Source organism: Hordeum vulgare, unplaced genomic scaffold (genome assembly GCF_904849725.1).
Source record: "Hordeum vulgare subsp. vulgare unplaced genomic scaffold, MorexV3_pseudomolecules_assembly, whole genome shotgun sequence".
In the NCBI taxonomy this organism is placed as follows: domain Eukaryota; kingdom Viridiplantae; phylum Streptophyta; class Magnoliopsida; order Poales; family Poaceae; genus Hordeum; species Hordeum vulgare.
In genome coordinates, this window is record NW_025422724.1 from 26562 (window position 1) to 48917 (window position 22356).

A 22356-nucleotide genomic window follows, 5' to 3' on the forward strand; every position below is an offset into this window, starting at 1 on the left:
TTAGGTGCCTAACGGACATTGTTTATCTTGAAAAAACAAATATTTCTCGGCGTAAGAAAAAATCTTTTTTATTTTAAATTTAAGAAACTAGTGTATTTTTTTTTAGGGCATAAGCTCCTATCTATATCTACTTTCCTTGAGCATAATATAGGGTTTTTTATTTTTTATTTGATTCTAAATTCCAAGATAACTCATTAGAATTATTAATAAGATGGTTCTAATATATTAGCAATATTTAGATTGGCCCCCTTTTTTTTATTCACTTTATTACTTCTATTCTAGACCCTATCCCTATGGTTTATTCTTATGAAATATCTTATAAAATAGAAGGTATAAGAAATGGATATAATGAAATTCTTGATTCGATCTTACGACCTAATTTATTTGATTAATGGATCAACAACCAAACCATCCATTTTAGGAAAAAAAAGGAGCATGGTCTTATTCAAATTCAAAGCGCTTCGTAATCTTCAACCAGTTTTGTGCTTCAATATAATTTCCCGGAGTAAGCGCTATAGCTTGTTTCCAATATTCAGCAGCTTGATCAAACCAAGCTTCCGCAATTTCCGAATCACCCTCTAGAATGGCCTGTTCTCCTCGGTCGGAATAGGCAGTTCCTTCCCTTAGAACCGTACTTGAGAGTTTCCTACCTCATACGGCTCAGAAATTGCTATCTTAATTTCCCCTATCTTAACTGAATTCGATTTATCAAAAATCGATCCAATTTGTTCTTGTGTTAAGCAGAAGAAATTAATTACCTAAGTTTCAAACCCTAATTTTTCTCAATAATTAGTTTGATCTTTTTTCCCACCTTCAGAAGAATGAAGCATAGATAGATATAGAGCCTTCGTTCAAATTTTCTGAAAGGTAACTATCCCGGTTTCATATATGAAATCTCTATAGAATCCTTGAAAAAGACTTTTTTCCATAAGAAAGAAAAAAGAACTTACTATCTTTGGGATCTGATACTACACCGCTGCTTAATCCCTTAGTGGATCGGCTCTATTACATAAGCGGATTCCTAAATTTTGCCCCATATCATGGGATAAGTAAGCAGTTTTTTTTAGTTGTATCGACCCAGTCGCTCACTAATTGATCTTTACGGTGCTTTCTCTATCAATTTGAGAAACTTTATCCATAGAGTAGTAGTATAGGCCATACTTTCTTCGTTTTTTGATTCTCGTGAAGTGTCCTTCCTTCCTACAGCTGATAGGGAAAAATCGTTGTTTTTACGATCCCTATGTAGAAAGCCCTTTTTTCCAGTATTTACTAGAAAATTTGATCCTCTCTTTTTTTGTCTTTCTATAGTGGAGATAGTCGCACGTAATGACAGATCACGGCCATATTATTAAAAGCTTGCGGTAAGAAGGGGTTTCGTTCTAGTGCCCGGAAATAATATTCCAAAGCCTTTGTATGCTCTCCATTGCTTGTGTGTATAAGGCCTATGTTATAGAGTATATAACTTCGATCATAGGGATCGATTTCTAGTCGCGTAGCTTCATAATAATTTTGCAAAGCTTCCGCATAATTTCCTTCGGATTGAGCCAACATCCGTTACGGTCGTTCATTCTATTCAAAAAATCTCCGTTCCAAAACCGTACATGAGGTTTTCATCTCATACGGCTCCTCCCTTCTGTACATAATAGTACTAAGCGAAATAATCTTAATCTATAGAATCAAAATAGAATTAGTCCCGTCTCATTATGAACCGAAAGGGGCTGGTATTTTTCCAAGAAATCTCTAGCCAACCTTCCCACAAGAGGTTTTTCTTAACACCAATGAATTCTATTAATGCTAGAGGAAAACGATAGCTCCAATAATTTCTTTGTTCTCAACGCCTCCTATTTAGAGGAATTAGCTACTTCAACGATCTTTGATGGTTATAGGGGTATCCAAAGTACAAACCTGATGGTTGTTTGTTATCCCAACCATTCTTCCCAGCCCTGATACCGATCAGGAAAGGGGTAATTTCTACCAAAGTTTTTCTCTTGTTGATTCCTATTTCTAGGTGTAGTGCTTTTCTCCCCTATGCTGCCTACGGATACTAATAGAGTGGCCTGTAATCCATACCATACCATATCCTGTAGGTGTAACCTTTCGCTCAATACTCAAATCTACAATTGAAGTATCTGAAGCCGCATCAATCGAGGATACACGACGGAAGGAATTGTTAGTTCGCCTCACCTTCCCGAAGCGTGGGTTTGCTTGCTTTACAAATTTGGTTCTCTCTATGCCAACCCCTTTTCTTTTTCCTAAGACTGAGGTATAGGTAGGTCTAAAAAAAAGCAAAAAAAAAAAGAGTCAAATCGCACCATCTCTATAATAAGTAAATGCCTTTTTTTCTCCTGAGGTTGTCGGAATTATTCGCAATAAAATATTGGCTATAATTGAGAAGGTCTTATCAATGAAATTTCCATTTACACGGGATCTAGGCATAATTCCCAAGCCATTCTATATAGAATTGTTTTCATTCCTTCACAAAATAACATAAAAACAAACACATTCGATTCTTATAATTATAAATAGATTGATCCATATGCTCTAAATCCATATGTTTTAAATGGATAAGAGAGATATGGATTTTCCGCTCAGCTCAAATTGTATCCTTTTCCTTCTGCTTGGACACGAAGAGATATGCAATATTTGACTAAGACTGGATTTCATTCCACTTTCCTATTTCTGAACAACAACTTATGTCATCAACTATTTCGTGTTTTCAAAGTTATTAATTGTCTCATACTCTATTTTTGATTTCAATGGTGTAGCGTATCTTATGCAAACGGAATTCTAAGGTTTCTTTATTTTATTATGCAATAAGAAGAATTCTTGCATTCTCTTTTTCTTTAGTTGCGGGAAAACCTAAATTAAAACTTTTATTTTATAGCGAGCGCAATTTCTAGTAAAAAATCCTGTATCCTTCCACCTAGATCAAAAGGAATTTTTCCAATAGAACTAGGGAACCCCCGAGCGGTTGCGGTTGTACCTGTACTGCAGGAATAAGAAAACTCGCTATTCACTCAGTTTATTTTCCATAATAAGTTATGTAGGAAAGATGGCCGAGCGGTTCAAGGCGTAGCATTGGAACTGCTATGTAGACTTTTGTTTACCGAGGGTTCGAATCCCTCTCTTTCCGTTTTTCTTAATTCATCAACGTTAAGGATCACAATGTATCAAATCAAATAGCAATTTATTCCAGTAATAATATCTTATATTATCTTATTTTTATTTAATAGAAATTAAAAATTCTCTATAGCAAATTACTGTGGTATGTAAACATAGAGGAAAAAAGCAAAAAGGATCCTAATCCTAGGGTTAATCAATTTTAGCTAGTTGATGGGAAAATACGAATTAATGGTAATGGTCTTAGGGCTATTTAGTTCGGGGAAAGGGGAAGGGGAAGAAAATTCTATGAACCTTTCCTTTTTTCATTAAGTTCAAGTCTGACGAGAGTAATATTCTACAACTAACAACTCATTTATTTTGAGACCGACCCACTTCCTATCTAGGATTTTATTTACTAGTCCTTTATATTCCAATGTGTCAATCGTCAAATGGCTTGGCAATTTCCCCGGGTCCGATGAAGCAATATAATTTTGAACCAGACCTTTTGATCTTTGGTTATCTTTCGTAGTAATAATATCTCGGGGTTTGCAACGAAAACTTGGTATATTGACTATACGGCCATTAACTAAAATATGTCTATGGTTGACTAATTGGCGGGCCCCAGGAATGGTTGAAGCCATACCCAATCGAAAAAGGATATTATCCAAACGCATTTCAAGTAATTGTAGTAAAACCTGGCCTGTTGACCTTTTTGCTTTTCCAGCGATATGTACATATCTAAGTAATTGTCGTTCTGTCAGACCATAATGAAAACGCAATTTCTGTTTTTCTTGAAGACGAATACGATATTGCTCCTTTTTCCCAGAATTGAATTTTTTTTTAAGATTACTTCCGGATTTAGGTGTTTTTCTAGTGAGTCCTGGTAAAGCTCCCAAACGGCGTATTTTTTTTAAACGAGGTCCTCGATAACGGGACATGAAGACTCCTTTTTTTTATTGAAATTTCATTTTACACAATTAATTTCATTGTATTTACATTACAGAATACATCGAAATTAAAACTGAATTAAACTACAGGATAAACAGAGTAAAATCAACTAAAGTACCACAAAAAATGGAATTTCATCAAAATCTGTATTTTTTGTATTTTTTGTATATATATTATTTATTTTATTGTTTTGTATCTAGCAAAATAGTAAGGTAAAAAACATAAAAGATCCTGGATTCTCCATTTAATTCGGAAAAAAAGAGATTCTTGTTCGTAGAACATCGATAGAGAAAAAAAAAGCCGACTATCGGATTTGAACCGATGACCCTCGCATTACAAATGCGATGCTCTAACCTCTGAGCTAAGTGGGCTTACATAACGGAAATAGTGTAACAAATAGAAATAGGTATAGTATAGGAAATCCGTAAAATCTCAGATATTAGTTATTACTCTTAGCTATTAACTAGTTCTAAATTTGAAGTTCTACTTATAAAAAAATACTAAATAAAAAAATACTAAAACTTCTTAAAGATAAAGTTAGCTTGATATGCTTAACTATAGGATATTTAAAAAGAAAATTATAGACTTTATGGGTATTTTCATTCGATCATTATAGACTTTATTATTTGTTAATAATTTGAGGATTAATATTTCACTAAGGGGAACATAAAGTCAGAGTAAATAAAATTGATAATTCTGATTAGAAAAAAAGAATAAATATCCAGCGTTATAGTATAATTTCGAATACTATAAAAAAGTAAGACGGGAGGTGGGGGAGATAAAAAGTTTTGGATATATTGATTCGGATTGAATTGCAAATACATCAAGGATAGAATCAATGTAATTCAGAATTGCAATAAGCAAGCGGGGTCTCTCAAATAGAGTCGAACTGAACTGCTAGACTACGTTGAGTGATGAACTCAATGATTCAAAAAAAAAACTAAGAGATGGATGAAATTACACAAGGAATCCTGGTCTCAAAGAAGAGGGAAGTGGGGATATGGCGAAATCGGTAGACGCTACGGACTTGATTGTATTGAGCCTTGGTATGGAAACCTGCTAAGTGGTAACTTCCAAATTCAGAGAAACCCTGGAATTAAAAAAGGGCAATCCTGAGCCAAATCCGTGTTTTGAGAAGGGATTCTCGAACTAGAATACAAAGGAAAAGGATAGGTGCAGAGACTCAATGGAAGCTGTTCTAACGAATCGAGTTAATTACGTTGTGTTGTTAGTGGAATTCCTTCTAATTCTAAATTAGAGAAAGAGGGGTTTTATACTTTATACATTTAATAAACACGTATAGATACTGACATAGCAAACGATTAATCACAGAACTCATATTATAATATAGGTTCTTTATCTTTTTTAAAATTTCAAAATAAAATTCGAAATGATTATGAAATAAAAAACTCATATCATAATTTTATTTTGAATTATTGTGAATCCACTCCATTCGAATATTGAATAATCAAATTCTTCAATTCAAATTCAAAGTTTTGAGAACTTTTAAAAAGAAAGTGGATTAATCGGACGAGGACAAAGAGAGAGTCCCATTCTACATGTCAATACTGACAACAATGAAATTTCTAGTAAAAGGAAAATCCGTCGACTTTTTAAGTTGTGAGGGTTCAAGTCCCTCTATCCCCAAATCCTCTTTTTTTTTCTTTTTATCAATGGGTTTAAGATTCATTAGCTTTCTCATTCTACTCTTTCACAAAGGAAAGGAATGCGAAGAGAACTCAATGGATCTTATCCTATTCATTGAATAGATTTCTTTTTTATTAGAGTATCGGCAAGAAATCTTGGTTATTCACTCTATTTTTAAGTATTATTTAAGTAAACCATGCACAATGCATAGGGCTACCCCCCCCCTTTCAAATTTTGAATTTGAAATACTTTAATTGATTTTTTAGTCCTTTTAATTGACATAGATACAAATACTCTACTAGGATGATGCACAAGAAAAGGTCAGGATAGCTCAGTTGGTAGAGCAGAGGACTGAAAATCCTCGTGTCACCAGTTCAAATCTGGTTCCTGGCAGAGAAAAAAAAAGATCCACCGAATAGGTATTGATCCAAATACCTCGAGATGGATTGTGATACATATTTATTAATAATATATAATATAGATAGAGTATGATTTATTCATCTAAGTGGATAAATCTATAATATAAATATAGAGGCACTTCTTTTTAGAGAAGTTTTAAAATATACCCTTTCTTTATGATAAGGAAGGGGGTGAGATTAGGTTCCCCTTTATTTTTTTGCGTTTCTTTATTTTGTATTCCACTATTCCGACGAATATTTTTTTAGTCTTGCTTATCTTTATCTTATCTTATTTTCCTAGTTGTGCTAAGTCATGTGCGCGATACAAAGTTCCTGGTAGAGAACTTCTTTGAGTCATCCTATTTTTCTGTTCATATGAAGGAAATTAATATGTGATTTTCAAAATAGGGGAATCCAAATGAAACCCTTTTTTGGCTCAGTCTATCTGGAATGCTTTTGTATAATAGGAATTAATTATAAATAGGTATTCCGTTTCATCTAGGAAAAGAACCTAAAAATATTCCTTGACTTGAATAAAATCTGGAGTTGTGTTGTATAAGTGAGCACGAATTTCTTATCATTCAATGAGCATCTTGTATTTCATAAAAATTGGGGGTTATATAGTCCTTACGTAAGGGCCAGCCTATCCAACTTTCAGGCATTAGGATACGTTTAAGGCGCGGATGATTATCATAAGAGATTCCCACCATATCATAAGATTCGCGTTCTTGAAAATCGGCACTTCTCCAAATCCAGAAGACAGACGGAATTCTAGGATTATCCTTTTGGGCAAAGACTTTTATGCAGACTTCTTCTGGATTATCTATACCGTATTGTATTCTTGTAAGATGATACACGCTAGCTAAAGATCCACCGGGTGCTACATCATAAGCACATTGGGAGCGTAAATAATTATAACCATATACATATAAAATGACAGCAATGGAATCCCAATCCCCTGCTTTTATTTGTAAAGTCTCTATTCCTCGGTGATCAAAGCCCAAAGATCTATGAACCACCTCATGTTTGACTAGCCAATTAGATAACCAACCCTGCTGCATTGTCTTCATCTCTCCCTCTTTGTATAAATATTTCCCATTTCGGATGCAAGTTTGAAAGATTGCTCTGCTTTTTCTTTTTCTACACAAAAGAGCCCCCCCCTCCTAATTCACTAATTTGTAGGAAGGTACTGGACTTTTGGATTTTAAAAAAGTTTCAGAAGATATATCTAATGTCGATGGTGATTGATAGAGCAATTCTTGCTCATAAGTTCCTGTATGAGTACTGCGCCTAACATAAAGCTTGTGACTGGTAGTAAAACATCTTTTTTTATTTTGAGATAGAGTTCGATCCTCAACTATTTCTCGCGATATCTTCTTACGAAGTTTTGTTAGGGCATCTATAACTGCCTCCGGTTTAGGAGGGCAGCCCGGCAAGTAGACATCCACAGGAATTAACTTATCAACTCCCCGAACAGTACTATAGGAATCCGTACTGAACATTCCCCCTGTAATAGTACAGGCTCCCATAGCAATGACGTATTTTGGTTCAGGCATTTGCTCGTATAATCTCACTAAAGACGGAGCCATTTTCATTGTTACCGTACCGGCTGTTAAAATTAGGTCTGCTTGCCTAGGACTTGATCTTGGTACCAATCCATAACGATCAAAATCGAATCGTGAACCTATTAATGAAGCAAATTCAATGAAACAACAACTGGTACCGTATAGAAGGGGCCATAAACTGGAGAGTCTTGACCAATTCGAAAGATCATTTAGTGTAGTTGAAATAACAGAATTGGAACTTGTTTGGTCAAGTAAGGGAAACTCAATCAAATTCATAACTGTCTCAATAGAATCTTTTCCTTCTTTTTTTTTGTCTAAATATTCAGTTAAGACCATTCCAAGGCTCCTTTTCGCCATGCATAAACTAAACCGACAACTAAGATAAGCACGAAAATCAAAGCTTCGATAAAAACGGATACACCCAATACGTCGAAACTCATTGCCCAAGGGTATAGAAAGACGGTTTCCACATCAAAAACAACAAAAACGAGCGCAAACATATAATAGCGTATTCGGAATTGTACCCAAGCCCCTCCCATGGGTTCTATACCCGATTCATAACTAGAAAGCTTCTCTGGTCCTTCACTAACCGGGGCTAAAAGCCCTGAAATCGAAAATGCCAAAATAGGAATAAGGCTTGCTATTATTAGAAATGTCCAAAAAATATCATATTCGTGAAGCAGAAACATAATGTACTCCCATTAATGTGGAATAGGCGGAACTTAAATTAGTCAATTCAATTCAGCATTGTCAATTTATCCAGAACTTCTCTCTTTTCCTCGGTGAAACAAGAATCTTTTTTGTTCAAACAAAAGCGCTTAGTTTAGCCTTTGTTTCCTCTGTGCTGCATCTTCTTTAAAGATTCATCCAATGGAATCCCAACTCCCTTTCTTTTGGATTTCCATTCTATTTAGATATGGTGTATGTAGATCTAATTCTTATATAAAGAAAACTTTATCGTTTCACTTTGTCTCGCTTTCTCTAGAATCTCTATAAAAAAAGAATAGCTCTATCCTTTATTTACTATTTAATAATAATAAGAGACTATTAAATAAAAATGAGAATACTACTAATTAGAATAATTAGAACCTAATTAAGATAGTAGGACTAATCTATGCAGTATAATGAGAAGTAATACTATAAAAATAAAAATAAAGAACTCTATTTCAGAACTATGAGACAGAATATTCTGTTTTCTTATTTACTCTTTACTTTATTTTTTCTATTTTTCGTTTTTCTTTTCCTGTCTGTATGATTTTGATTTTCGATGAATGAGCCTTTGGTAATGCTTTTATCTCTATTCTATGTCGCAGGCGCCTATCCAGTCTATAAACAAATACTAATGCGAAAATGAAAACTATACTAAACTAAAGAAAACATAGGATAGAGATCCTAAAATAGAAAAAAGGGCATATTAGGGCTATACGGATTCGAACCGTAGACCTTCTCGGTAAAACAGATCAAACGGATTATTATCGAAATGATTTGAACTGTTTCAAAGACCCAACATGCATTTTTTTGCATTGGGCTCTTTCATAAACTGATTTAAAGATCAGTTAGTCCACCATAGTTTTTCTTTACGGAAAGATAATGAGATGGCTCCCTGTGCTCTGATTGATTTTTTGTATTATGATCTATCTAGGAGCAATACCAAAGTGTTTCAAAGGAGGATTACCTTGACTTAGGTCTGCCTCTGGTCTAAATTAAATCAACCTAAGTGAAATGGAGTCTCTATCGTTCCACTGCAAGAGTTAACTATGAGACTTCATACACCTTAAAGTTCATAGAACGAAAAGAAGTTTTTTGGAGGCCCTTATCCTCATTACGCCTAGCATTTAGTGGGCTGGATATTTACCTTATCAACTAGCAAATCCATAAGGGTTCTATTTGATTAGGCACCTGAATTGGCACCTGAATCGGACTGAACCGACTGTTTGTCAGGCTACTGTTCTCCTATTCTCTCGAATCTATGAAGTAAGACATTGATTTTGCAATAAGATCGATTATGTTCATTGCATAATAAGCTCCTTTGAAAAGCATTGGCGCACGTGTAAACGAGTTGCTCTACCGAACTGAGCTATAGCCCTTATCAGAGATATCTTAACATATAGAGAATTTCTTGTCAAGATGAATATTTTCTAATGCCAGAGGATATCCCTTTGATCTGTATCTGTTTAGTATTTAGTTTAGTATTTAGTATATAACAGACCAATAACAGAGCGGTATTGCTTAGAAAAGGGATTCAATATATAATCGATCGAAGTAATGGGTCTTCCTTTGTGGTGATAAATTGCCTACTTAACTCAGTGGTTAGAGTATTGCTTTCATACGGCGGGAGTCATTGGTTCAAATCCAATAGTAGGTAAGTAGGTAGAAAAATTACTAGATAGCATTGGACTTACTTCGCTTCGCTATCTAATAACTTTTTCTACCCCTCTTCCCTTTTTCTTTGTATCAACTATAAACCACTGGATTGTCTTCAATTGGATGGGGGAATCCAATTGACAGCCTCGATTCGTATCCTAGCTCGTCTGAGAGCGAGCTTCGCTTCAACCAAATCTTTCGTACCCTCAGCTTTACTCAAGTTAGCTTCGGCTATTTCAAGTGCCTTTTGAGCTTCTTCCGGATCAATATCACTACCCAGTTCCGCATCATTTCCTAAAATGATGATCTCATTATTAACTATTCTCGCAAAACCGCTCCACAGAACCGCCGTTAACCATTGGTCGTTGAGGAGGCGTATTCTCAAAGGACCCATATCTACTGCTGTGTTAATAGGGGCGTGGTTTGGTAATACGCCAATTTGGCCACTATTCGTGGATAAAATGATTTCTTTCACTTCACAATCCCAAATAATTCGCTTAGGAGTCAGTACATAAAGATTTAATTTCATTTCTGCGATTTGTTCTCCTCTTCTAAGGTTATAGCTTTCGTGCTAGCTTCATCGATGTTACCCACCAAATAAAAAGCCTGTTCAGGTAGGCCGTCTAATTCTCCGGAAAGGATTAGTTGAAATCCCCTAATAGTTTCCGCAAGAGCAACATACTTTCCTGGAGAACCAGTAAAAACTTCTGCCACAAAGAACGGTTGTGATAAGAAACGCTCAATTTTTCTTGCTCTTGCTACAGTTAAACGATCCTCTTCCGATAATTCATCCAAGCCAAGAATTGCGATAATGTCCTGAAGTTCTTTGTAACGTTGTAAAGTTTCCTTAACTCTTTGCGCAGTTTCATAATGTTCGTTGCCAACGATCCGAGGCTGTAACATAGTTGATGTTGAATCTAAAGGATCTACTGCTGGATAAATACCCTTGGAAGCTAATCCTCTGGAAAGTACGGTAGTAGCATCCAAATGTGCAAATGTTGTGGCAGGGGCAGGGTCGGTCAAATCGTCCGCAGGTACATAAACTGCTTGAATCGAAGTTATAGATCCCTTTTTAGTAGAAGCAATTCTTTCTTGCAAAGAACCCATTTCTGTACTAAGAGTAGGTTGATAACCCACTGCGGAGGGCATTCTCCCTAATAAAGCGGATACCTCTGATCCTGCTTGAACAAAACGAAAGATATTATCGATAAATAAAAGCACGTCTTGCTTATTAACATCTCGGAAATATTCTGCCATAGTTAGGGCAGTTAAACCAACTCTCATACGAGCTCCCGGTGGTTCATTCATTTGGCCATAGACTAGAGCTACCTTTGATTCTTCAATATTTTTTTCATTAATTACTCCGGATTCCTTCATTTCCATATAAAGATCATTTCCTTCACGAGTCCGTTCCCCTACTCCACCGAATACGGATACGCCCCCATGAGCTTTAGCAATGTTATTGATTAATTCCATGATCAGTACTGTTTTACCTACTCCAGCCCCCCCAAATAGTCCTATTTTTCCTCCACGTCGATAAGGAGCTAAAAGATCGACGACCTTAATACCTGTTTCAAAGATGGATAATTTCGTATCTAACTCGATAAAGGCAGGCGCAGATCTATGAATAGGGAACGTTGCACTACTATCTACAGGACCCAAATTGTCAACAGGCTCCCCAAGAACGTTGAAAATTCGTCCGAGAGTAGCTCCACCGACCGGAACACTGAGAGGAGCTCCCGTGTCAATCACTTCCATTCCTCTCATCAACCCGTCCGTAGCACTCATAGCTACAGCTCTAACTCGATTATTTCCTAATAATTGTTGTACCTCACAAGTCACATTAATTTGCTTATCGGCAGTGTCTCTACTCTGGACTACTAAAGCGTTATAAATATAAGGTAACTTGCCCGGGGGAAAAGTGACATCCAGCACGGGTCCAATAATTTGATCGATACGACCTGTACTTTTTTCTTCACTTGTGGAAACCCCGGGACGAGAAGTAGTAGGATTGGTTCTCATAATTATCACATAATTAAAAAAAAGGAATTTGTCGAAATTTTTCTTTTTTTATTGTTGAATAATGCCAAATCAAATCAAAAAAAATCCAAAAGTAAAAAGGAAATGAATTAGTTAATTCAATAAGAGAGAAAAGGGGACCAGGACTTGATTTCGTTGCCCAAGCGAATCCCATTCAATCGTTTACTCATGGAATGAGTCCGTTGGAAAGTTCAATCAATCTTTTTTTCATATACATTTTGCCTTTTGTGGAGGATCTGTGCCTACTCTACTTTCCTATCTAGGACTTCGATATACAAAATATATACTACTGTGAAGCATAGATTGCTGTCAACAAAGAATTTTATTAGTATTTAGTTAGGTATTTGCATTCCAAATAAGAAAAGAGACCTATTAAGAACTTGTAAAATAAGGATTAGGGATTAATTTGGGTTGCGCTATACCTATCAAAGAGTATACAATAATGATGGATTTGGTAAATCAAATCCATGGTTTAATAACGAACCGTGTTAACTTACCATAACAACAACTCAATTCCTATCGAATTCCTATAGTGGAATTCCTATAGGATAGAACATACACAGGGTGTACGCATTATATATGAATGAAACATATTCATTAACCTAAGCATGCCCTCAATTTTCTTTAATGAGTTGATATTATATTAATTGAATATCCTTTTTGTTTTACGAGATTTTTGCTAAAGTTTCATTTACGCCTAATTAACATCGAGTAGACCCTGTTATTGTGAGAATTCTTAATTCAAGAGTTGTAGGGAGGGACTTATGTCACCACAAACAGAAACTAAAGCAGGTGTTGGATTTCAAGCTGGTGTTAAAGATTATAAATTGACTTACTACACCCCAGAGTATGAAACTAAGGATACTGATATCTTGGCAGCATTCCGAGTAAGTCCTCAGCCTGGGGTTCCGCCCGAAGAAGCAGGGGCTGCAGTAGCTGCCGAATCTTCTACTGGTACATGGACAACTGTTTGGACTGATGGACTTACCAGTCTTGATCGTTACAAAGGACGATGCTATCACATCGAGCCTGTTGCTGGGGAAGACAGCCAATGGATCTGTTATGTAGCTTATCCATTAGACCTATTTGAGGAGGGTTCCGTTACTAACATGTTTACTTCCATTGTGGGTAACGTATTTGGGTTCAAAGCCCTACGTGCTCTACGTTTGGAGGATCTACGAATTCCCCCTACTTATTCAAAAACTTTCCAAGGCCCGCCTCATGGTATCCAAGTTGAAAGAGATAAGTTGAACAAGTATGGCCGTCCTTTATTGGGATGTACTATTAAACCAAAATTGGGATTATCCGCAAAAAATTATGGTAGAGCGTGTTATGAGTGTCTACGTGGTGGACTTGATTTTACCAAAGATGATGAAAACGTAAACTCACAACCATTTATGCGCTGGAGAGACCGTTTTGTCTTTTGTGCCGAAGCTATTTATAAATCACAGGCCGAAACCGGTGAAATCAAGGGGCATTACTTGAATGCGACTGCGGGTACATGTGAAGAAATGATTAAGAGAGCTGTATTTGCGAGAGAATTAGGGGTTCCTATTGTAATGCATGACTACTTAACCGGGGGATTCACCGCAAATACTACTTTGGCTCACTATTGCCGCGACAATGGCTTACTTCTTCACATTCACCGTGCAATGCATGCAGTTATTGATAGACAGAAAAATCATGGTATGCATTTCCGTGTATTAGCTAAAGCATTGCGTATGTCTGGGGGAGATCATATCCACTCCGGTACAGTAGTAGGTAAGTTAGAAGGGGAACGCGAAATGACTTTAGGTTTTGTTGATTTATTGCGCGATGATTTTATTGAAAAAGATCGTGCTCGCGGTATCTTTTTCACTCAGGACTGGGTATCCATGCCAGGTGTTATACCGGTAGCTTCAGGTGGTATTCATGTTTGGCATATGCCAGCTCTGACCGAAATCTTTGGGGACGATTCTGTATTACAATTTGGTGGAGGAACTTTAGGACATCCTTGGGGGAATGCACCTGGTGCAGCAGCTAATCGAGTGGCTTTAGAAGCTTGTGTACAAGCTCGTAACGAAGGGCGTGATCTTGCTCGCGAAGGTAATGAAATTATCCGAGCAGCTTGCAAATGGAGTCCTGAACTAGCCGCAGCTTGTGAAGTATGGAAGGCGATCAAATTCGAGTTCGAGCCGGTAGATACTATCGATAAGAAGGTCTAAAAAAAAATAAACGAAATAAAAAGAGAAAAAAATAAGTTATGAAATGCAGTAATTCTTCTTTATTCTTCTAATTGATTGCAATTAAACTCGGCTCAATCTTTTTTTTTATAAAAAAGATTGAGCCGAATAAAAATAGATCATGATATGATCATGAGACTTGACAAATCGAGATTCGTCTATTCTATATATCTAGAATATATATATATATTAAGGTATAATACAATAAAGAAATAAAAAGAAAATAATAAAATATAGTAGTATCATATGATAATGGAATCAAATACGCAGTATTTACAGAAAAAAGTCTTCGTTTATTGGGAAAGAATCAATATACTTTTAATGTCGAATCGGGATTCACTAAGACAGAAATAAAGCATTGGTTCAAACTCTTCTTTGGATTAAGGTGGTAGCTGTGAATAGCCATCGACTACCTGGAAAAGGTAGAAGAATAGGACCTATTCTGGGCCGTACAATGCATTACAGACGTATGATCATTACCCTTCAACCGGGTTATTCTATTCCACTTCTAGATAGAGAAAAAAACTAAAGGAGAATGAATGAAAAAAGACATAGTTTGGAAGTTAGACCTTTTTATAAGACTCTCTTTCAATTTCAAAAAAGAGGACGTTTGAAACTTTTAACAGGCGTAATCGTGAGTCAACATGCTAGAACTAGATAAGGAAGTTTTCTATAACCTTAATAAAAAGGATAAAAAGGTAGTTTTAGTTTATGACTCCGATCAAGAGCGAGAAATCCTTGATTTGGGATTGGACATAGAACCTGGACCCATCGGAGAGACGTTGAAAGGAGCGTATCCTGATGGTAAGAATTATACTTTCGTGGAAATACAGCGCTATAGACTTCAGTGTGGTAGAGTAGACGTTTTGTTCCTAATTTTTCTGGACCAAACCTCCGCTCCGACCCAACGATACAATGAATTTTTTCTGTTCATATTCATAAATAAAAAAGATTAGGAATCGCAATGCTACTATATGCGTCCAGAGCAGTATTTTGAATACTATTCTTCTATAATCCATTATTGCGCGGGGTCTTACTAACAGGACTTCGCGGCACAGGACGGGTCTTCGTCGAAAAGCTAACACCACCCGGCATTTTCATACCCTTTCTTTGGGTGGTATATCGCCTTTAAAAGTCTAAGAGGGTAGTAGGGGGGATCTTAAGAGGGTAGTAGGGGATCTTAAGAGGGTAGTAGGGGATCTATAGTAGGTAAGATAATTTGCCCTTTGATTTTGATTGAATATACTATTTTTCTGCCTTTACCACGCATTATTGTATGCGCTTCTAGAGAAGTATGTATGCAGGAAGTAAATTCTAGTCGCTTTCTTTTGAATCCAATTTCAAATTAGATTAGAAAGATAGAAAGGCCATGAGGATGGGAAAATAAAAAAAATCTTTTTAATTAGTTCTCCTTTTTTGGAATTTTCTTATTATCCTTATCATTTTTTTTACAGAATATTTTGCAAACTAAAAAAATACAATAGTCAATATTCCTTATAATAGATATACTTAATTATATCATAAGAATCTTAAGATATTTTTCGACTAGATAGAAATAGTAAATTTGAATTGAGACACCTATTCCATGACGGATTTAAACTTACCTTCTATTTTCGTGCCTTTAGTAGGCTTAGTATTTCCGGCAATTGCAATGACTTCTTTATTTCTTTATGTGCAAAAAAAAAAGATTGTCTAGTATTTTTTAGTGTAAGTAATATAATATGGTAGGGTATGTGACTTTTTCTACACACACTTTCTACACACAAATGAAAAACGGCTATGGATGCAGATATAGGCTACGAGCATAAATGCATGAATATGCAGAGCTTGGTATAGCGAGTTTTTTTTTATTTATTTTAATTGAATCAACGAATATTTTTTGAATAGAAAGTCAATGTATCTAACCTATTATTTCACAGGAGTACTAGTTGCTGAAGGCGATTTCAGAATCAAAAAAAGTAAAGGCAAAATTATTTAGCTTATTCTCTCAATTTCAATCGACCGCTGCTGGATTTAGTATATCTAATATGAATTGGCGATCAGAACACATATGGGTAGAACTTCTAAAAGGTTCTCGAAAAAGGAGTAATTTTTTCTGGGCCTGTATTCTTTTTCTAGGTTCACTAGGATTCTTATTGGTTGGGACTTCCAGTTATCTTGGTAAGAATATTATATCTATACTTCCATCTCAAGAAATTCTTTTTTTTCCGCAGGGGGTCGTGATGTCTTTCTACGGAATCGCAGGCCTATTCATTAGCTCCTACCTGTGGTGTACTATTTTGTGGAATGTAGGTAGTGGTTATGACCGATTCGATAGAAAAGAGGGAATAGTTTGCATTTTTCGTTGGGGATTCCCTGGAATAAAACGTCGCGTCTTCCTTCGATTCCTTATGCGGGATATCCAATCAATTAGAATTCAGGTTAAAGAGGGTCTTTATCCTCGTCGTATTCTTTATATGGAAATCCGGGGCCAGGGGATCATTCCCTTGACTCGTACTGATGATAAGTTTTTTACTCCACGAGAAATTGAACAAAAAGCTGCCGAATTGGCCTATTTCTTGCGCGTACCAATTGAAGTATTTTGAGGTATCTTTTTTGAACTGAATTGAATGAAGAAAAGATAAATTGGAAGAAGAAAAGTTTTCTCAACATGGGGAGGAAGTCCCTTCGAAATTGGATTTGTTATTGTAAGGGGATTTTTAAGTATTTATCTAAAGGAAGGAACAAACGAGGATAAGATAAAATTATTTTAAATTTTTTTTGTCGAAGTTAGATATATTGCATACTATTCTTCTCTTCCATTTTCACCCGAAAGGGCTTTTTTTATTCTATTTCACTATTTCATTCCATCTAGATCTAAGAAAGAACCCAATGCACTGAAATTCCACTAATATACAAAAAAGAAGAATAGATACAGGGTATCAAACCTATAGAGTTTTTGCTTCAAAGAAATAGAAATATCATGAAATAGAAATATCATCATATAGAGTCAGGGAATGGAATAGAGTCAGCGAATGAAGCATATTCATTAACAACTCCATTTACAGATCAAAAATGAAAAAAAAGAAAGCATTGCCTTCTTTACTATATCTTGTATTTATCGTACTTTTGCCTTGGGGGGTCTCTTCCTCATTTAACAAATGTCTGGAACTTTGGATTAAGAATTGGTGGAATACCAGGCAATCCGAAACTCTCTTAACTGATATTCAAGAGAAAAGGATTCTAGAAAGATTCATAGAATTAGAAGAACTTTCTCTCTTGGACGAGATGATAAAAGGGAAACTAAAGACACATGTACAAAAACCTCCTACAGGAATACACAAGGAAATAATACAATGGGTCAAAATAAATAATGAGGATCATCTCCATATCATTTTGCATTTCTCGACAAATATAATCTGTTTGGCTATTCTAAGTGGTTCTTTTTTTCTGGGTAAAGAGGAACTTGTCATTTTGAATTCTTGGGTTCAGGAATTCTTCTATAATTTAAATGACTCAATAAAAGCTTTTTTTATTCTTTTAGTTACTGATTTTTTTGTTGGATTTCACTCCACCCGTGGTTGGGAACTAGTAATTCGTTGGGTCTATAACGATTTTGGATGGGCTCCTAATGAGCTTATTTTCACTATTTTTGTTTGTAGTTTTCCAGTAATTCTAGATACATGTTTGAAATTTTGGGTCTTTTTTTGTTTAAACCGTCTATCTCCTTCGCTTGTAGTCATTTATCATTCAATTAGTGAAGCATAAATTCATTTGATCTCCCGATATTAATATTAATCAAATTAGCATCTTTCTTTAGAAAGAAAGCCCTTTTCCATTTTACCAAAATTCTTTCTATTTATACCTGCTTTAAGGTATTCATCATTGCAGTACAACTGTTGCAGTAGAATGCCAACAAATTCGTGTATAGGGAACTAGATTAGCTTAGCTACCTATCTAATTTATTGTAGAAATTCTGGGATCTGTGATTGGACATGGAAAATAGAAATACTTTTTCTTGGGTAAAGGAACAGATAACTCGATCGATTTCTGTATCGATCATGATATACGTAATAACTCGGACATCTATTTCAAATGCATATCCCATTTTTGCGCAGCAGGGTTATGAAAACCCACGAGAAGCAACTGGGCGAATTGTATGTGCCAATTGCCATTTAGCTAGCAAGCCCGTCGATATTGAAGTTCCCCAAGCTGTGCTTCCCGATACTGTATTTGAAGCAGTTCTTCGAATTCCTTATGATATGCAATTGAAACAAGTTCTTGCTAATGGAAAAAAGGGAGGGTTGAATGTAGGTGCTGTTCTTATTTTGCCCGAGGGATTTGAATTAGCGCCGCCCGACCGTATTTCCCCTGAGTTAAAAGAAAAGATAGGAAATCTTGCTTTTCAGAGTTATCGTCCCGATAAAAAAAATATTCTTGTGATAGGCCCTGTTCCCGGTAAGAAATATAGTGAAATTGTCTTTCCCATTCTTTCCCCTGATCCTGCTACGAAGAAAGATGCTCATTTCTTAAAATATCCTATATATGTAGGGGGAAACCGAGGAAGAGGACAGATCTATCCTGATGGTAGCAAGAGTAACAATACAGTCTATAATGCTACGTCAACAGGTATAGTAAGAAAAATACTACGTAAAGAAAAAGGGGGGTATGAAATATCCATAGTTGATGCATCAGATGGACGCCAAGTGATTGATATTATACCTCCCGGACCAGAACTTCTTGTTTCAGAGGGGGAATCCATCAAGATTGATCAACCATTAACAAGCAATCCTAATGTGGGAGGTTTTGGTCAGGGGGACGCAGAAATCGTGCTTCAGGATCCATTACGTGTCCAAGGCCTTTTGTTCTTCTTCGCATCCGTTATTTTGGCACAAGTTTTTTTGGTTCTCAAAAAGAAACAGTTTGAAAAGGTTCAATTGTACGAAATGAATTTCTAGGTCCCGGAATTTCTTACCATCAAGTTGGTAAAAAGCCTCGATTTATTGGCAATTGCTAGAATTATCTATGATCTTTTTTGGAAATCCTTTTTTTGTTTAGACTTTTTTTTGTTTACGAGATGTCTGGAATTCCTTATTTATATCTCATGCAAAAGAAGAGAATCCAAGGCAAAGGCGAGAACAATAAAATTTAAATTTCTTTCGAGGGATTGCAGGTCTTCTTAATCGTCTATTCGGCACAAGAAAAAGGCTTTTTCTTGTGCCGATTCTTCTTGTATCAAAATAAGAATCCTTTTTCTTCCTAATTCGTCAAAGATTACTTTACTATTTCTTCTTTATTCGGGTCTGTCTCTTGGGCCTCTTTTTCTTTTGCTTAGGTTTAGCCGAGGTAGTGGACAAACAGAGGGGAAGAAAATATGGCGGGGGACAAATTTCTTGTGATTGTAAGCAAATAGAATTGCTTGGCTTGTTTAATTAAGTTTAACTTCAAACTTACAGAAATTTTGCAAAAAAAAGTAAACTCTTCCATTGAAGGTTTTTTTTTTATTTTTAGGCTAGTTGAATAGTTTTGATTAAGGTTTTATTAGTTTATTACTCGAAACTAAATCAAGGATTTTCAGGATACTTCCTTTGTGGAATAAGATATTGGATCCTCGAGTGATCTCTTTTTCTTGTTGCTTCATAAGAGTGAATCGAATAGATTCAATTCGCGTTATAAGAGTAAAAATTCCGCGGGTCCTTTCCGCTCTAATCAGATAAAGGGGGTAAGGACCCGCTAAGCTCCTACTTTTTCATGTTTACAATCTGGTCCCTCCGATTACTATAGAGATGAACCCAATCCAGAATATGAACCATAAAAGAAAACACCTACTAAACCAATCACAGGAATACCAGCTACAGTACCTATCAGCCAAAGAGGAATTCTTCCAGTAGTATCGGCCATTTCCCCTACTTTCCTCCACATTTTATCAATTGGTCATGCTAGAGACAAAAACAGTCATGGGTAGTTATAAGGATGGTATCTTTCCAAATGGGATAAGAGAATTCTTATTAGTCTCTTTCTTTCTCTCAATTGAAGAAGTAATTGGAAAATAAAACAGCAAGTACAAAAATGAGTAATAAACCCCAGTATAGACTGGTACGATTCAATTCAACATTTTGTTCATTCGGGTTTGATTGTGTCATAGTTCTATAGTTGGAATTTGGTTTATCGTTGGATGAACTGCATTGCTGATATTGATCCCAAGAAAAAAACAGTAGGTACAGCTAGTCCGTGAATAGCCAGCCATCGCACTGTAAAAATAGGATAGGTTCGATCTATGGTCATTGAGGGCCTCCTAAAAGGATCTACTAAATTCATCGAGTTGTTCTAAAGAATCAAAACGGTCGGTTATTAACGGAATTCCTTGTCGGCTTTCCGTGAAATATTCGTTTGGCCTAGGACTTCCAAACACGTCATAAGCTAAACCCGTACTGACAAATAACCAACCCGCAATGAATAGGGAAGGTATAGTAATGCTATGAATAACCCAGTATCGAATACTGGTAATAATATCAGCAAAAGAACGTTCTCCCGTGCTTCCAGACATGCTGAACTCCCAAAATTTTTGTACATTCAAAAAAGGAATTGATTCCGTAAAAGATGGGATCAACCAGTAAATAGAAAATTACTGATATTTCATCCTTGTGAGATTGTCAATTTTGTACCAAAGGTGTATTTTGAGTATACCGAATTAGTATAGCTATCCTTCCTATGGCACAGCAATCTGGTTTTGCCTGGTTCCGAAACATAATTACTTTTTTTTGTCTATAGGTAAGCTATATGTTATTCAAGGCGTCAATAGAAAACCCCTTTTTTGTAGGTTCTATTTATTTTCCTTGGCTTCGGAATAATAGAGTAATTCGGAATAGCAGCCAAAATCTTGGGAAAATCTAAGTTAATGATCAATAGGTTTGGATAAATAATTTAGGAAGGATATTCTCATACTGACACAATACAAGGACAAGTATATATATGTGAAATTTATCCTTTCATAATTCGTAATTAATCCTTGTCTTGTTTGTTGGATTAGGTCTAACTTTCTTGACCAAACTGCGAGCGTGGAACTTTACGAGATGAAATAGGGAAAGACAGAAGATAGAATAGAACTTAAAAGGATAATTGAAGTGACTCGTCTTCGAATCTACTTTGGTTGGAGTTCGAAAAAGGAATAAAAATAAAGTAAATTCAAGGAAGAGCTTTCTTTTTTTTTAACAGACCCTCGGGAGGTCGTGGAATGCTTTTCTTCTCCTCTTATTCCATATAGAATACAATCAGTTAAAATTAAAATAAGAAGGAATAGGGGAATATTCGATCGTTCAGTCCAAAAAGAGGGTCCTATTGAAAAAGAAATTATCCAAAATAGAAAGAAGTTTTTTTTTCAAATTCAATTGTTTATTTATCTCTTATTCCGAAATTTCCCTGAAAATCCAATTTCATTTTTTCATTCAATGGGGTTATATGATCTAGTTCTTAATATTATTACTTTACTCAATTGAAAAATTCCATAACAAATCTCTTGATTCGAAATTAGGGACTCATGTATCATCTGATGAATCCACTTTCTTTTACACTTCTGTATCTCACTCTATCTTGTTTTTTAGTATTATCTAAAATAACTGATGAATTATGAATTTTCCATAACTTAGGTAAATGCTTTACCAACATATGTAGTGTAGTAAAAAAAAATAAATGGAATTTAACTCTTTCATGCTTACTTTAACTAGTTATTTCGGTTTTCTACTGGCTGCTTTAACTATAACCCCAGCTCTATTTATTGGCTTGAACAAGATACGTCTTATTTGAATTGACTGAATAATAATAATTCAGAAAAGCAAAATCTTTCTTTGGGATTCCTGATATTCTACGACTCTTTTCCAGACTAATTAGGAATTCTTTTCTTGGTCATTGAGATTCGTGGATAATTTAGAGTACTATTTAGGGATAGATCGTACCTCTTTTTTTATCCCCCCGAACAAATCGAAATGATTGAAGTTTTTCTATTTGGAATCGTCTTAGGCCTAATTCCTATTACTTTAGCGGGATTATTCGTGACTGCGTATTTGCAATACAGGCGTGGGGATCAGTTGGATC

General features: G+C 35.6%; 3 protein-coding genes and 3 non-coding genes across 6 annotated transcripts; 3 read left to right on the top strand and 3 right to left on the bottom strand.

Moving 5' to 3' along the window:
• Positions 1 to 71: 71 nt before the first annotated feature.
• Positions 72 to 9756, bottom strand: LOC123423274 (photosystem I assembly protein Ycf3). The gene is made up of 3 exons (XM_045107814.1): positions 2313 to 9756; positions 1326 to 1553; positions 72 to 602 (listed from the first exon to the last, which is right to left on the bottom strand). The coding sequence occupies exons 1-3, from the start codon at positions 2434 to 2436 to the stop codon at positions 442 to 444; spliced, it is 513 nt and encodes a 170-aa protein (XP_044963749.1). The 5' UTR covers positions 2437 to 9756; the 3' UTR covers positions 72 to 441.
• TRNAS-GGA lies at positions 3047 to 3133 on the top strand. The gene has a single exon. It is a non-coding gene; the product is annotated as a tRNA-Ser (tRNA).
• On the bottom strand, positions 4349 to 4421 carry TRNAT-UGU. Its single transcript has one exon. It is a non-coding gene; the product is annotated as a tRNA-Thr (tRNA).
• On the top strand, positions 6018 to 6090 carry TRNAF-GAA. Its single transcript has one exon. It is a non-coding gene; the product is annotated as a tRNA-Phe (tRNA).
• A 701-nt stretch (positions 9757 to 10457) lies between the features above and the next one.
• LOC123423270 (ATP synthase subunit beta, chloroplastic) lies at positions 10458 to 12427 on the bottom strand. Its single transcript, XM_045107811.1, has one exon. It carries the CDS (start codon positions 12044 to 12046, stop codon positions 10550 to 10552), a length of 1497 nt encoding a protein of 498 aa, XP_044963746.1. The 5' UTR covers positions 12047 to 12427; the 3' UTR covers positions 10458 to 10549.
• An 89-nt stretch (positions 12428 to 12516) lies between these two features.
• On the top strand, positions 12517 to 14372 carry LOC123423272 (ribulose bisphosphate carboxylase large chain). The gene has a single exon (XM_045107812.1). It carries the CDS (start codon positions 12829 to 12831, stop codon positions 14266 to 14268), a length of 1440 nt encoding a protein of 479 aa, XP_044963747.1. The 5' UTR covers positions 12517 to 12828; the 3' UTR covers positions 14269 to 14372.
• The last annotated feature ends 7984 nt before the right edge of the window (positions 14373 to 22356 follow it).

Coding starts and splice junctions, on each gene's coding strand:
- LOC123423272 (XM_045107812.1), top strand. CDS start 12,829: ATGTCACCACAAACAGAAACTAAAGCAGGTGTTGGATTTCAAGCTGGT.
- LOC123423270 (XM_045107811.1), bottom strand. CDS start 12,046: ATGAGAACCAATCCTACTACTTCTCGTCCCGGGGTTTCCACAAGTGAA.
- LOC123423274 (XM_045107814.1), bottom strand. CDS start 2,436: ATGCCTAGATCCCGTGTAAATGGAAATTTCATTGATAAGACCTTCTCA. Junction 1,554..2,312: donor ATTTACTTATTATAGAGATG/GTGCGATTTGAC, acceptor AACGACCGTAAC/GGATGTTGGCTCAATCCGAA. Junction 603..1,325: donor TATGGCCGTGATCTGTCATT/ACGTGCGACTAT, acceptor CTGCCTATTCCG/ACCGAGGAGAACAGGCCATT.